The sequence below is a fragment of the Sebastes umbrosus genome, chromosome 16 (assembly GCF_015220745.1).
Source record: "Sebastes umbrosus isolate fSebUmb1 chromosome 16, fSebUmb1.pri, whole genome shotgun sequence".
NCBI classification, from domain to species: Eukaryota; Metazoa; Chordata; class Actinopteri; order Perciformes; family Sebastidae; genus Sebastes; species Sebastes umbrosus.
The window spans coordinates 14,397,113-14,411,620 of NC_051284.1; the positions used below are offsets into that span (position 1 = coordinate 14,397,113).

Consider the following 14,508-nt stretch of genomic DNA (forward strand, 5'->3'; position numbering starts at 1 on the left):
TATCTAATTGTAATCTGATCACACATATAACCATTGTTGTGTTATCAGGTTATCACTCCTGCGTCACATGGACGTGGTAATTGAAATGCTGTGGAAACAACAGTGGTATGTAACTTGGCAAAATATACAGCTGTTTAGCCAATGTTTTTAGCCCCCTTTGTTGTACAGCTGACTCCCAGAAAAGTTCCTTTTTGTCCCCCATTTGTCTTTAGATGTTTCTCTTTTAATGCAAATTTTAGTGCTTTAGTGTTTGTGAATTGTATTTTATCTCTATTTGTGTCTGTGTGTCTGCAACTTTGTGTTCTTGCTGCTGACCGGTTGGCCAGGTCTCCCTTGGAAAAGAGGTTCTTAATCTCAATGGGACTAAATAAAGGTTAAATAAAAAAATAAAATAAAAAAAAACATTTGATTAAACAGCTGTATATTTAGACTAAACATCTGTAAATCAGCAAATAAAAATTGGTAATTTGTAACTCACCAGATGAACTGCTGAAATTACTGAGTTGATATTAACCACTGATGTTTTTGATAGTGGGAAAAATTCCATTTCAGTTGCCGGAAATATATGTTGAACAATAGCTAAAGCTGAGAAGAGATAACTTCATACTGATAGTGGTGGGAGCTCTGAAGACCATGATGACAAATAAACAGGAAAGCAAAGAGAGACAAACAAAAAGAAGTATGATTTAACTGCCAGAACAGAGTCCGATGTTATTGGATCCACATCCGAGGCCCAAAGATAAGTGCTGCTAGTTGGCTGCTTCTCCTCAACTGTAAACTGCTCAAAGGCGCTGCACCTTCACTTGGCCTCCAGCTGCTGCAGCAGGGGGTTCGCCTCGCTCTCCGGGGTTTTGACGCTGTCCGTCCTGACGATACACGTGGGGCGATGCCGGTTGAGCATGAGGATCAGCTGCTGTCGTTCGAGCTTCAGCTCCTCAATTTGGGCTTTGAGGTCAGAGTTTAACATCTCTAGTCTCTCGGATTCCTGCGAGAGGACGGAGAGAAGACGAGGTGATAAGACTAGAGACTGAGATAAAGTAGAAAATGTTGTTTTGGTCATTACAACAGATAAGATAAATATGTGTATAAGTTTGAAATAATGACAAAGTGATCTCACCTTTTGTAGATAATCTGTTCTCTCTTTCTTTTTGTTTCGACATCGAGCCGCAGCCACTTTGTTTTTCTCTCGCCTTCGTTTCCTCCTGTCAACCTCTTCATCTCTCTAGACAACAGTGCAGGTAAACAGGTTTGAGGTTAAGTTGTGATGGATTGGCTGCACCCTGGGAGACTCTCCAGGTTTCAGTACAAAATAATGATGAAATGATTAAAAAAATATAATTTCACCTTCTTTACATTAAATTGTCCTTTGACTATAATAGCAGTATGCTTTGGCCATGCCTTCTTCACTATCTTTATCAATAAGCAAAAGGAATAACCATTTTCTTTTGTATTAGTATTTCCTACTAACTTTGCATGCATGTTGATCGGTCTCAGTCATGTTTAATCGGTTTAATATGAATTTAATGAAGTGAACATGAGTGGTAACTATTAGTATGAAAGCATTAAGTGCAAGCAAAGTGTGTAACTTTTACAAGACATAACTAAGCCTATGTTTAGCCTTATTTGCAATGTTTACCTATAAACGCTAATGACAAAGTTTTCATATTACTGTTTTAAAATGCATACTTTTGCTTTTTCCCTGGACATCCGTGGTGGAAAGACTCCAACAGTATATTTAACAACAGTATCGTGTCCCACTATGTCCACTAGGTGGACCCGTTGATTAACATTTGACAAAAAAACTGTAATTTCAAGGGTGCTTTCACTTCAGACCAACCTGTTTATGATATATTATTAGACACATTTACAAATAGTCGAAGCAAGAATCTGTAAGATACATTTGAAAAACTGTATTTGGTTTGTTGCATCTGTTCTTTCTTACTGTGGCTAAATGGCATAAATGTTCAAAAGTCAGTTTAGAAAAAGCATTCAAACTGGGTAAAAACTCAAAATGTATTGATGCTATTTCCATGATCAGCTCCTCAGTGTTTCCTATACCTCTGTTTTGATCAGTAGGGGCCTCTTCCCCAGGCTGTCCAGGAAGTGCAGAGGTGACAGCATTGTGCCGAACTCCTGGAAGTCACCAAATTTGAGCTTGTCAGTCAGCGTGGTGGCAGAGATCCCAGCCAGTGGGCCCAGGCTGGGCAGGGAGCCTGCTGTCACAGAGGGATCTGGGATTTGTCCTGGCATCGCGTCAGACTCGGTCGTGACCACAGCTAGGAGGCAGAGGGAGAAAATGGAAGACATAGTCAGACGGCAACTAAACCAGATCAATGAAAAGCACATAAAAGTCTGTCTGCTGCTTGTTCTAGGACATACTGGGGCATACTTTATGGTATGAGGGTAGGGAAAAAAGCTATTTTAACAATAACAAATTAGCAGCAAATAGACATGGAAGTGCTTTATTTGACCTACAGTCTGTTACAGAGCTTCAAGAAGCATTTGCCTGAGGTGAACTGCTCCATTCTAGCAGTCAGACTTGCCTCACTGTGATGAATTGCTGGTCTGTTATAGGAGCCGGATGTTGAGGCTGCTCTCATTAGGCTATTTTATTATTTTGCTTCTTTTTCTGGGATGAATATGCAACCATTTACAGGGATCTTGGCAAGATTTTACCTTATTTTATCCCCAGAGGCCAACAAGAGAGAAATGAAGAACAGTGTACAAAGCAGACTCAGACAAATTCCCCTTTATTTCAAGGAGAGTTCAAGAAATAGTCGTGGTTTCCTCCTCATGAGTCAGGGGAGTAAAATGTGGCTGCCAACATTCAACATAATTTAGTCAAGTATGAACCCAAATGTAACTTGTTTTGTTTGGTTTAGCCACATGAAAAATTAAAGTTGACACTGTTTACTTCTAATGTTTTGCGCAGAACAGATGTTCCACTATGCTTTGCACTGTCTACCACTGGCAAACGCCTCGATTTGAAAATGCTGAACATGATCATTTAAATATATCCAAAGACAATGAGAGAGATGTGTGAGAGCAAAGACAGGAAATTACTACAACAGCTCAGCGGATTTCCAAGTCACATGATGCAGCCAGAAACTACTATCTAAGGTCAATTACTCAGAGACCTGCAGCCCACACTACAGGAATAAAATGGTAATATATGATATAAATGTCACTACAGAAAACAGTCATCTGTGAAGACAAATCTATGGGAATTATAAAGGAAGAATGTGCCAATTATGCATCTACTAAAAAGTGATAATCGCACATGGGACAAACTTTTAGTTTTCACACTTCCCCAAACTAAAGGTCAAAAAGACAAAGTGGAAGGAAGGCCATGCTTATGGCACATGATATGATAGGCTAAATTAGTCTTTAAAAACGTGCAAGATAAAAAAAAAACAAATGGAGGTAATTTGTAATTACATGCAATAGAAATTTGGTTTGAAATTTTCACAAAAGCAAAAGAAAGCCATCTTAACGCTTCAGTAGGCAGAATATTTTTGGCATCATTGGGCAAAAAATTCCATAATAACCTTTCAGTATATTGTAATTCAAGTGTTCTGAGCGAAAACTAGACTTCTGCACCTCCTCATGGCTCTGTTTTCAGGCTTTAAAGCATCTAGTCCGTGACGGGAGACTTTGGCCAATCACAGGTCATTTCAGAGAGAGAGAGCGTTCCTGTCGTTCCTCAACTGATCCCAACATGGCAGGCGGGTCACAAACTTTTTCATTTTACAGCTAAACAGTACACTACAAGATGTTTCTGAAAACATTTGAGGCGAGAAATAGACATTACAGTAACAGAATATTGATTCATATTTGATCGGCGCTGCCTAGTTTGAGCATTTGATCGGAGTTTGTGAGTGATTGACAGCTGTCTTTGTTGAATGAACAGCCAATAGAAACGATTTCTCTCTGAAATGATAGTTGATAGCTGCCTCCCATCACAGGCTAGATTTCCTAAAGCCTGAAGCAGAGCCATGAGGCGGTGCAGAAGTATACAGAATATTGAATCATATTTGATCAGCGCTGCCTAGTTTGACCGTTTGATCGGAGTTCGCGAGTGATTTACAGCTGCTCAGAGACGGCAAGGCTCCAGCTCGGCTCTGATTGGTTGTTTGCCTCCTGTCTGTGAAATCTTGCAGATGCAATTAGGAGCACCGGAGGACACATGATTTTTTTTTTTTCTGATTACCTGTCTCATGCACTACTGTTGGGATATACACTGACAACTTTTTTTTTTTTAATCATATTTGATCCATTTCTACCCACTGCAGCTTTAACTCTTAAAGGTCCCATATCATGCTCATTTTCAGGTTCATACTTGTATTTTGTGTTTCTACTAGAACATGTTTACATACTGTAATGTTAAAAAAACACTTTATTTTCCTCATACTGTTTGTCTGAATATACCCGTATTTACCCTCTGTCTGAAACGCTCCGTTTTAGCGCATTTTGACGGAATTCGAACAGAATTGAGTTGCTAGGCAACAGTTTGGGTCCATGTGTACTTCCTGTCAGCTGATGACATTCACATACACTGCAACCAGGAATAAACTGGGACACATTTAAAATGTTAACGTTAAAAATGATGTCAAGGGTCTAAATATTGTATATTCGTGACATCACGAATGGGCAGAAATCCTGACAGCTTGTTTCAAATGCAGAGTTTCTGAATACGGGTTGTTTGTATTTCCCTGTGGATTGAGTGTTTCGATACTTTCACAGTATTTATATAGGACTTAAGCCTGTTTTATAATAAAAAAAACATGAAAATCTCACTTTTTTATAATATGGGACCTTTAAACGGTTTAATAAAAAGGAGTCTCAAGCATACAATGTTGATCAATGGCTGCTATTTGAATATTTTGGTCCACAGTGAAGGTATAAAACAAATATTAAACATTATCTTATTATGCTATCTTTATTATAACCCTGAAGAAAACACTTTTATTTTATTTGTTTTGAACTTTTACATGTGAAAAAAAAAACAACAACTCCATGTTAGTTTATGAATATGACCTTTCAGTGCATTAGGAACATGTGTAGTCATCCTGTGCTGCATACTGAAGCCATTGGTCAACTTGAAAGCGGAAGTTTTTCTTCAGTGCGGCATTTATCTTACGTAACTTCGTCTTCCCATCAGCAGAGAGCTGCAGTGATAAAAAACTTTTCTTTCACAGCGGATTTCGCTTTACATAAAGCACATGTTAATAAGCCATGCACACCACCAATATAAAGGATGGATAGGCACTAACAGAGGAACATTTTGTTCTGTATTGTGCACGCCGTGGCTCCATGTAAGAGGAGCATGCAAACAAAAGAAAAAGGATCTTTCTGGAGCATGCTCAATAAGTTGTCAAGTCTACTTTGACCACCTAAAAGACAAAAACTAGTAGAAAGAGTGCAGTGAATAGCGTTTTTAACCCAAACCATCCTGCTGCCTGTCTCGCTGTGACCTCTGCGAGGCGCGCCAATGAACTGCTCACTATGTAAAACTTATTCAGCTCGCGACTCATGAAGTTTTTTTGTGTGTATACCGACCTGACTTTGATCCCAGGTGCAACAAATGTCCTTTCTTCTGGTCAGCCGAGGGTCGAGAGTAGATTTTAAAAAGTGGGAATCGTTGCATCAGCCCGGTTTTAAACGTGATCCCAATCTGGGAGGATTTGGGAATGCGGAAATTAGGCTATGCCAGCCAAACGTAAGCAGGGATGTGAAAAAGTAGCGCACATAGTAGTGGGGGCAGAAGTGGGGAAGTCTCACCGCTCCTCCCATAAAGAAAAGAAACACACTGAGAGAGAAAGGCTGCTGCAACACTGCAACCACTGGATCAGCCTCAGGATAGGATGGAGGCCTGCACTGGAAACACTGAAACACACTCATCTACAGTCAAATACACACATGTATACCAAAATATAGAAAATAACTACACTGTTAAGAATTTCCCAGTAAAATAACAGTAAAGAACTGGCAGCAGGGTTGCCTTTATGTTACTGTAAAATTAACATTATTATACTGTAGTTGAAATTTACAGCTTTGTACTGTTAATGAAAAATACAGTTTGAACTGTTTTTTTTTTTATTAATTTCACAGTATTTTACAGTTAATTTCCTGTTTAAAGATACATTATATATCTGTTTTTCACCTTTCTTTTACATTATCTTACTGATTTGTTTTAATGCACTATTTATTTTTTACATACATTTTAATAAACACAATTTTTTGCCTAGATGAATATACTTAGCAGGTTACAGACATAGGAATAGTCACACTAAAGGCACTTGTTAGGAAAAAGGCTATAATAGACTTGTTGACACTTTTCCCAAAATGTCTGTCTATAGCTGGCTACAAGCACAGAATGCAAACCATAACAACATGTGAGTGAAGAACAATAAAGCTAATACAATGATTTTACAATCATGTACAATGTACAAGCCTCACATGTGCAGATCAGGTCCCAGAATTAAAAAAATACTGCATGAAACTGTTACTGATGATACTTTAGACAGCTGATCAGCAGTAAAGTGCTGTTTTTTAAGAATGCATTATAGTTCAATTAAAAAACGGCGTATGAGCGTAATTTAACAGGTTTTCTTTTGTATTAACAGTAAAGAACTGTTTTTAGCAATAACAGGTTAATACTGTTGAAATCCTGCTGTAAATTAACAGCAATTGTTTACAGTGTAGGGTTTTAGGATATACTGAGGTCACAGTGTAAGTTCCTTTAGAAATTGTTTGGAATAAGATGTAAATGTAACATCTGATCATTTTTTTTCACCTTGAGTAAGATTTCTTAGAGACAGATTGCAAACACCACCACCACTCTGAATGTAGATTTGTGATTATTCAGCAGCATAGAGGAGCAATCAATGCTCATTTTCTTTTACTAAGTTTTAGGAAATATTGAGATCATAATCATATAGTTTTAATTCTACAAAGGCACTTATCCTTTGTAGAATTATAACCATGATTTAAATTTATCGGAATAATTTGCAAATTTAAGAAATAGATTTCTTAGAGCACCCGATTTGACTGTTATCAGGCAATGAAATAGGCGTTATAAGTCGCTGTAAGCACCATTGATGTGGGTCAATAGGGGACTGCTACACCTACTACGTTGTAAAAGTGAAAGTGAAACTTAAATGCAACACGTTCTACCATGTTGTAAAACTGAATGAAACATTTTGAACACAAACAAAAAGGCGTCTTTAGGTTTAGGCAACACAACTACAACTTCTTTAGGTTTAGGCAAAAAAAACAAACAGTTAAGTTTAGGGAAAAAACATTGTGTTTTGGATTAAAATAACTATGAACACAAAGACAAATACACATTGGATACAAACTGCAGTCTCCTGGGTGAAATCCCTGTTTTTTGTGTCCCATCCATCGTCCCTGACCTCCAGCCCATATGGAGTTTCACGCTATCTAAACTTCAGCGTCTGACTTCCGCTTCTGCTCCTGCCATAATTACTACGACCGCTAGAGGTCACTGTCATGTTCTTTTATACCTTCTTTTGGTTATCTACCATGTGAATAGATGATCACCCACTAGTGGGTGTAGTAGGTCCCTATTGACCCACATCTATGGGGCTTATAGCGACTGATAACGCCTATTTAATAGCCTGACAACAGTCTGATCGACTGCTTAGAAACAGATTGTAAACACCAGAACCAAACACCACTCTGAATATAGATTTATTGGGATTATTCAGCAGCATAGATAAGCAATCAATGCTCATTTTTTTACTGGGTTTTAGGAAATACTGAGGTCATAATCATATAGTTATAATTCTACATTGGAACTTATCCTTTGTAGAATTATAACCACATGATTTGAATTTATCGGAATAATATGTCAATTTAAGAATTACATTTCTTAGTGACAGATCGCAAACAGTAGCACCAAACACCACTCTGAATGTAGATTTATTGTAATTATTCAGCAGCATAGATAAGCAATCAATGCTCATTTCTTACTCATTTTTAAATTTAACAAATAAGTCAAAATCTGAAAGGTAAAAAAATAAATCATAAGTTACATCTTGATAAGATATATAGTATATATATATATATATATATATATATATAGCACTGGATGTTTTCATGGAAAACTTTCAATGAGGTCAAACCACAGTTGATGACATTGAGGTATGCAGGTACTTATAACATGGATGAATATGTAAATACAACATTTACAGCAATCAATACACTGTTGACACCAAAAACACAAAACCATACTGATACACTGAATTCCACGTTACATCTTAGATCTAGTGACAGATCAGATATATATAAGCTTTGAAAAGTATTTGGAATTTCTCAGCATGCGTTTTTCAAAATCAAAACTAACTTCAAGTCCACCTCCTGTAAAAGTAAAAGCCATGCTTTTCGCTACATCACTCTGTTGGCTATGTATCTGGAGAAAGTTTATATGTTTGCTTAGTCAACACACAAGACATTTCGTGAATGTATTCCTTGAAGTGTTACAGCGTACTGTGGCATAATGTTGTTCATATCATTTCAAAGTCAGGAACCCTGCAAAACAGAAACACCAGAGAGATCGCACAGATCACTTCCCTCTGTACATTATAAGGCGAGGAGAGTTGGGGAGTTGAGCAGATCGACAGATTCAGACTTGCCCCCTCCACCTTTGTGACTGTCCAGCCCGTCTGTGAAAGAGTCCAGCTCGGGACACGCGAATGTGAACACAGACAGGTAGCTGCTGCAGGTGGGGGTGGAGGTCACCACGGGAGTGCTGAGAGGCTCCAGGTCGCTGGAGACAGACTTGTACAGGGTCTCCCAGTCCGAGACCCCGAGGGAACTGCTCAGATCGATGTCTGGCACGGATCGAGCCGTCTCCATGGGGGTTCTCTCCTCCAAACTGGGCAGCATGTTTTCTAGCAGCCCTTCTTTAATGTCCAGAGAGGGCTCAAGATCGCAGATGTTGATTTCAGCGCTGGCACACAGCAAGATGTTGGAGTTCCCAGAGATGGCTGTGGACGGATCACTGGGGATGTCCATGTCCTGGAGCGAAGGAGCTTCCTGGGTGCCATCCTCTGGAAGTCTGTCCTCGTCCGGACTGGGCGGCAGCTCTGGGGACCCCGTGGGCACCTGGAAAATAGACTCCAACTCTTCTGACATCTGGCACACTGGTCTGTGTGTGGCAAGGATGAATTCAAGCCGTTCTTTCTCTTTGAGGAGGTTGGCTATTTCCATCTCCAGGGCTGCTTTTTCCTCCTCCAGCTTGTCTGTCTCCTTCAGACAACATCGACATCCAGAATCATCCACATTGGAAAACACACACACACACACAATCCGTGGGTGCAAATGACAGCTGAGTAAATGCAGCACTGTTTACTTACAGTTTGCAGTGTATCTGTGAGCTCCCTCCGTCTGTTGCGACACTTTGCTGCAGCCATTTTATTCCTCTCCCTCCTTACCCTCTTCTTCTCTTCCTCCTCTGGAGACAGCTGGGATGTGAGAGAAATAATTCAGTTATTACCTTGAAGAATCCAGCCATTTCATTCCTCTAATCCGCTACATCCGTTGCCAATTCACTCTCTGAAGAATGGCAAAAGCATGTTTCTCTGCAATGCGTCTAAAAATAGACCATTGTTGCAGACTTGCTGTGACCTGAATATAAATTGACTGCCTAAGGAAGGCACACAGCCAAGCACACGGCACCAGAGGAGCATGCACAATAGCACTGTTGCACACAAGGAATTCAGATTGGCATATGTAAATTTACACTATTGACTATTCTGTCCAATGGCAGGTGGACTTCATCTGAGCTAACCTACCTGCTCTGTTTTCCCCTTTCTGACAGCATTTTTGCCCTTACTCCCGCCCACTTTGGGTGTTGCCTGCTGAGAGCTTTGTGGTTCATTGGCTTGCTGGCTACCCAGAGACGGGGAGACAGATGTAATAATCGTAGGCTGGACCATCCACTGGAAATCTGGGGTAGAGGAAATTGCAGTGACTGTTGGAACAAATGGAGCATCTTCAATGCTCACGTCCTCGCAGAGGTCCTGAAAAAAAAAGAGGAAAATAATCAACAATGAGGAGTATAATAGAGATTTTTTTAAAGAATAAATCTATTCCCATGATGTTAGTGGTTTCATGTTCTTATTGTAATAATCATCAATGTTCAGAGTCTAAAACAGAGGGTATAGCCTGCATGTGTTATGTTTTCTTGAAATATACCCCTCCAAAAATAGCCTTCTCCAGATCAATATTTGACTTTATCATTGTTTCTGACGTCAACACTGACGCAGAGCTGCTGTGGAGTCTCCTGAATGGATTTATTTTTCTCAATGAACCGCTGCATCGACACGCTCTCATTTGGTCCCAGGACGTCGGAATCATAACAACAAGAAAAAACGGTGCCATTTTATCACATTTAACTCCCTCACTGATCTCTGAATCACAATTAGATATACAAATGTTGTTGTTTTTTTTTTAAAAATGATGTTAAAATAAAATCCCAGTTAATTAAAATCTCATCAATCAGTTCCCCCTCCCCCCACCAAGAAGATAACAAGCATTCAGTCTGTGGGCCACATTAAGAAAAAAAAAAAAAAGAGATGTTCAATCTGCTTTTTAAAGATGAGCGCCTCCTGTGCTGCATGTTGAATGTATGATCAACAAAAAGCCATTCATACCTTTGCACTGCTCTCTGAGGAGGAGGAGGATGGAGAGCTCGCCTCTTCTGGCGTCTTCTGGGAGGAGAGTGTCCCGACAGGAGCCTCCTCTGTCCGGCAGGTGGGAGAGACTGAATCCATGTCAGGCGTCAGCTTGTTATGATACATCACGAGGATGGAAAGAGAAAAAAAAAAAAAAAACACCGAATCAATGACAAATATGACTCTGGCCTTCCGCTGGGCAGAGCGGCTCGGGTCTTTTTCTCCAGGTATATACCTGGTAACTGGACGACTAGGATGCAAGCCCCTCCTTTTATGCTCTGCTAGAATTTTATGAATGAACCAAGACTGTACCATCTGCGGAGGGGGGGGGGAAGGCTGCTCACACTGACAGAAGCACACACACAAGAGGCCTACATTTTTGGGATAAAAGAGCATTATTTTGACATTTATCTTCCCTCCATGAATAATATGTTGCAATATTTTTTAGATGTGGTAACGCCAAAATAGCAGCTTTCACAAATCTGCTTCATATGTCTATTTATAAACCCACATATGTAACCATTTCCTGGGCAATGGAAACTTGATGCATGGAATATACTGAGGTCGTAATCATATAGTTATAATTCTACAAATGAACTTATCCTTTGTATCGGAATAATATGTAAATTTAAGAATTAGATTTCTTAGTGACATATCGCAAACAGCAGCACCAAACACCACTCTGAATGTAGATTTATTGTAATTATTCAGCAGCATAGATAAGCAATACAATGCTCATTTTTTTACTTATTTTTCAATTTAAAAAATAAGTCCAAAAAAAAAAGTCAAGGTAAAAAAAAAAATCATAAGTTACATCTTGATAAGATATATACTATATATATATATAGCACTGGATGTTTTTCATTTAATCAAGGGGTATTTTTTTCTTTTAATAATGTAAAAGCTAATTTAATTGCAAGGTCGACGCATTTTTGCACAACCATTTCAACAAATATAGTATGTTGTTTACAGATGAACTTAATTTCCTCACTCCATTTCATTGTCATGAAGTGAGCCCATTATTGTTTGAACCTGTCTGACAGAGCTCTGGGTAAACTCAGCACTTTGGAGGGCTGCCTTTTCCAAAGATAAGAATCGACGGGCTGCTTGCAGACATAATGAAATGATGCTGAATTGTTTACTTGGGGAGGAGGAGGAGGAGGAGGAGGTGGTGAAGAAGAGGAGAGGTTGGACCATGTGGGGGTGGAGGAGTCATGTGACCTGACCCGGAAGTGGAGGGAGGAGAGGAGGAGGGGCTGTCTGCATGTGACAGCAGCATCATCATCATCCTTCACTCTCATCATCATAATAATAAAGGGTTGGCAGCAGCATGTCTAGACTCTGCGTTTTCCTGCTGATACCGGTCATTTTGGACCCAGTGCTTTCTATTGCATTCAATCTGCCGGTCAACTCTAGGAAATGTCTTCAAGACAACATCCACAAAGATGTGCTGGTCTCAGGCGATTACATAGTGGGCGAACATGCAAAAACTAGGATTCATTTGAAGGTACGTGAACGCATCACACAGCAGGTGTAACATATGGTGCACTTTCTTACACTGTTTTGTCTTGAATTAAGCAAAGAATTCTTTCTATTATCATGTCAAATATTTATGTATTCATTTTTTGTTTTGTTTTGTTTTTCTTTTCTTTTCTTTTCACTACTTATGTTCTTTGTATTTGCTTGTCTCCATTTTTGTTTGCCCTTAGTTCCTAGTATTGTCTGTTTTTGTTGATATATATCAAAAATGAGGCATGATACACACCCCACAGAAGTCTGTATCACTGACATGCACATGCTTCCTAATAAAAATATTTGAAATGAAAAATACTACTAGCCTAGTAGTAGTAATACTAAAAAAAACAACTATATCCTGCAATAAATAGACATTCTTTTAAATACTTCCATTGTGTTATTTGTTTTAATGAAATAGGTGGAAATGTAAAAACAAACTTTGATATTTTTTTGGGGATAACCATCAGAAATAATTTTCACTATAAAAAAAAAGGTGTAATGTGGAATAGAACAGTCTATTAGTTAAGAACATGTGTCATTTTATTGTAATGAGGCACTTTTTCGATGAGGAAACAAAACTAATCATGATATTACTAGTCTAGTCTCATATCAACATGTCAATAATATTGGTTTATCATCCAGCTTTACTCAAAAGGTCCCACTGAGTTGATAACTGTTAACTCTTTCCTCAGATCACTGATTCTTTGGGTGACACGTTATACACCAAGGAGAATGCCACGAAAGGGAAATTTTCATTCACAACAGAAAATTATGACCAGTTTGACATTTGCTTCGACAGCGTATCTCCAAGGGGTGAGTGAGGTTTTGAAAAAATATATTTATTTATAACAATATGAAAGAAATACAATCTTTTCTCAATTAGTGATATTCCAAAATCAAATGGACAAACACTTCATAATTGGTGGTCGACTATGGAGGCCAAAGATGCATGATTGGGGTGATCCAAGTGATGCAAAATGTTTTCAAATAGCATAATATGATATTAATGCTTGTCATTAGGCAGTGGGAAGATCCCAGAGCAACTGATCGAACTGAACATGAAGCATGGCGTGGAAGCAAAGAATTACAAAGAGGTGAAAGAAAAATATCATGAGTACCATGTGTATTAATCCAAACTACTACGGATAACTCAATGTATTATGATGCAACACAACAAATATAACTCTTGCAACCTGTTTTTCAGATTGAAAAAGTGGAGAAACTGTCCCCCCTCGAGGCGCAGCTGAAACATCTTGAGCACCTCTCACTTTCCATTGCAGACGACTTTACCAGCTTGAGGAACCGAGTGACAGAGATGCACCAAACAAATAGTAAATGAATAGAGCAATACGTTTACTGTATACCACAAATCACCACTTGGGCAGAAAACTGCAGCTGCACTGCTCTCTATGGGTTTATATGTTCTCTTTTGGCCACATCCTTATGTGTGCTGTCATAGCAGGCATTTTACCTTTAACAAACAGCAGATGGAAATCACCTGCTGTATGGGGTGTGGTCAGAAGAGGAACAAGCTTGAGGGTTTGAACTGAGTGGCAGCAGTTTTCTCCTCTGTGGGATTCATTGCTTGTTGTGTCTGAAAACTATCTACATGACTGAAGTGTTAAAAAGAAAAGTTCTGACGCTATTTAACTGATATTTTCCATCTTAAACAGAGTCCACTAATACACGAATGAAGCTCTTCAGCATCATCTCCGTCTGCTGCTTTCTTGCATTGGCCACGTGGCAGATTTTCTATTTGAAACGATTCTTCAAGACCAAGAAGTTGATTGAGTGAATACTTTTTTTCGAGCACAACCTGAGGGATACTGAGGGAACATTTACATGGTCGTTACAATGTGCCTTTTGACGTGTTTCTGATAATGCGTCACATTTCATCAATGTATATTTGAAGGGCTCATTTGCCAAGACAAATATCTCTGTTTTTATTTATTTTCCTAAATCATGTTTTGTTTTTGTGCTCTCCATGGAATATCAATCAATGTGGTGTTGGGTTGTTTTGATAACATATCTCAATTTTAAATTACCCTAAATCATGTTTTTTTTTTTATTGTGCAGCCAATGGAATATCAATCAAACTGGTGTTTGTTTATTCATTTTAAGAATGGTGTTTTTGCAATTTAACTCTTCCTTTATTTTAGTATTTCGTCTTTGTGTGTACTTACCACACTGTATTTTATTAAACTCTGACAATATGTTATTTATATAAATAGCAAAGTCTTCCTATGAATTTAAAGGTGCTTTAGTATAAAATAAAAGGTTTCGACTACATGGC

At 38.7% G+C, this 14,508-nt stretch overlaps 3 protein-coding genes across 3 annotated transcripts; 1 reads left to right on the forward strand and 2 right to left on the reverse strand.

The window, feature by feature from the left end:
* Positions 1 to 285: 285 nt before the first annotated feature.
* On the reverse strand, positions 286 to 5,781 carry jdp2a (Jun dimerization protein 2a). Its single transcript, XM_037796764.1, has 4 exons — positions 5,560 to 5,781; positions 2,059 to 2,276; positions 1,118 to 1,222; positions 286 to 985 (listed from the first exon to the last, which is right to left on the reverse strand). The coding sequence occupies exons 1-4, from the start codon at positions 5,645 to 5,647 to the stop codon at positions 800 to 802; spliced, it is 597 nt and encodes a 198-aa protein (XP_037652692.1). The 5' UTR covers positions 5,648 to 5,781; the 3' UTR covers positions 286 to 799.
* A 2,572-nt stretch (positions 5,782 to 8,353) lies between these two features.
* fosaa (v-fos FBJ murine osteosarcoma viral oncogene homolog Aa) lies at positions 8,354 to 11,051 on the reverse strand. The gene is made up of 4 exons (XM_037796762.1): positions 10,680 to 11,051; positions 9,819 to 10,046; positions 9,381 to 9,488; positions 8,354 to 9,273 (listed from the first exon to the last, which is right to left on the reverse strand). The coding sequence occupies exons 1-4, from the start codon at positions 11,013 to 11,015 to the stop codon at positions 8,605 to 8,607; spliced, it is 1,341 nt and encodes a 446-aa protein (XP_037652690.1). The 5' UTR covers positions 11,016 to 11,051; the 3' UTR covers positions 8,354 to 8,604.
* An 852-nt stretch (positions 11,052 to 11,903) lies between these two features.
* On the forward strand, positions 11,904 to 14,504 carry LOC119504549 (transmembrane emp24 domain-containing protein 10-like). The gene is made up of 5 exons (XM_037796763.1): positions 11,904 to 12,207; positions 12,908 to 13,028; positions 13,236 to 13,309; positions 13,420 to 13,546; positions 13,889 to 14,504. Exons 1-5 carry the CDS (start codon positions 12,031 to 12,033, stop codon positions 14,008 to 14,010), a joined length of 621 nt encoding a protein of 206 aa, XP_037652691.1. The 5' UTR covers positions 11,904 to 12,030; the 3' UTR covers positions 14,011 to 14,504.
* The last annotated feature ends 4 nt before the right edge of the window (positions 14,505 to 14,508 follow it).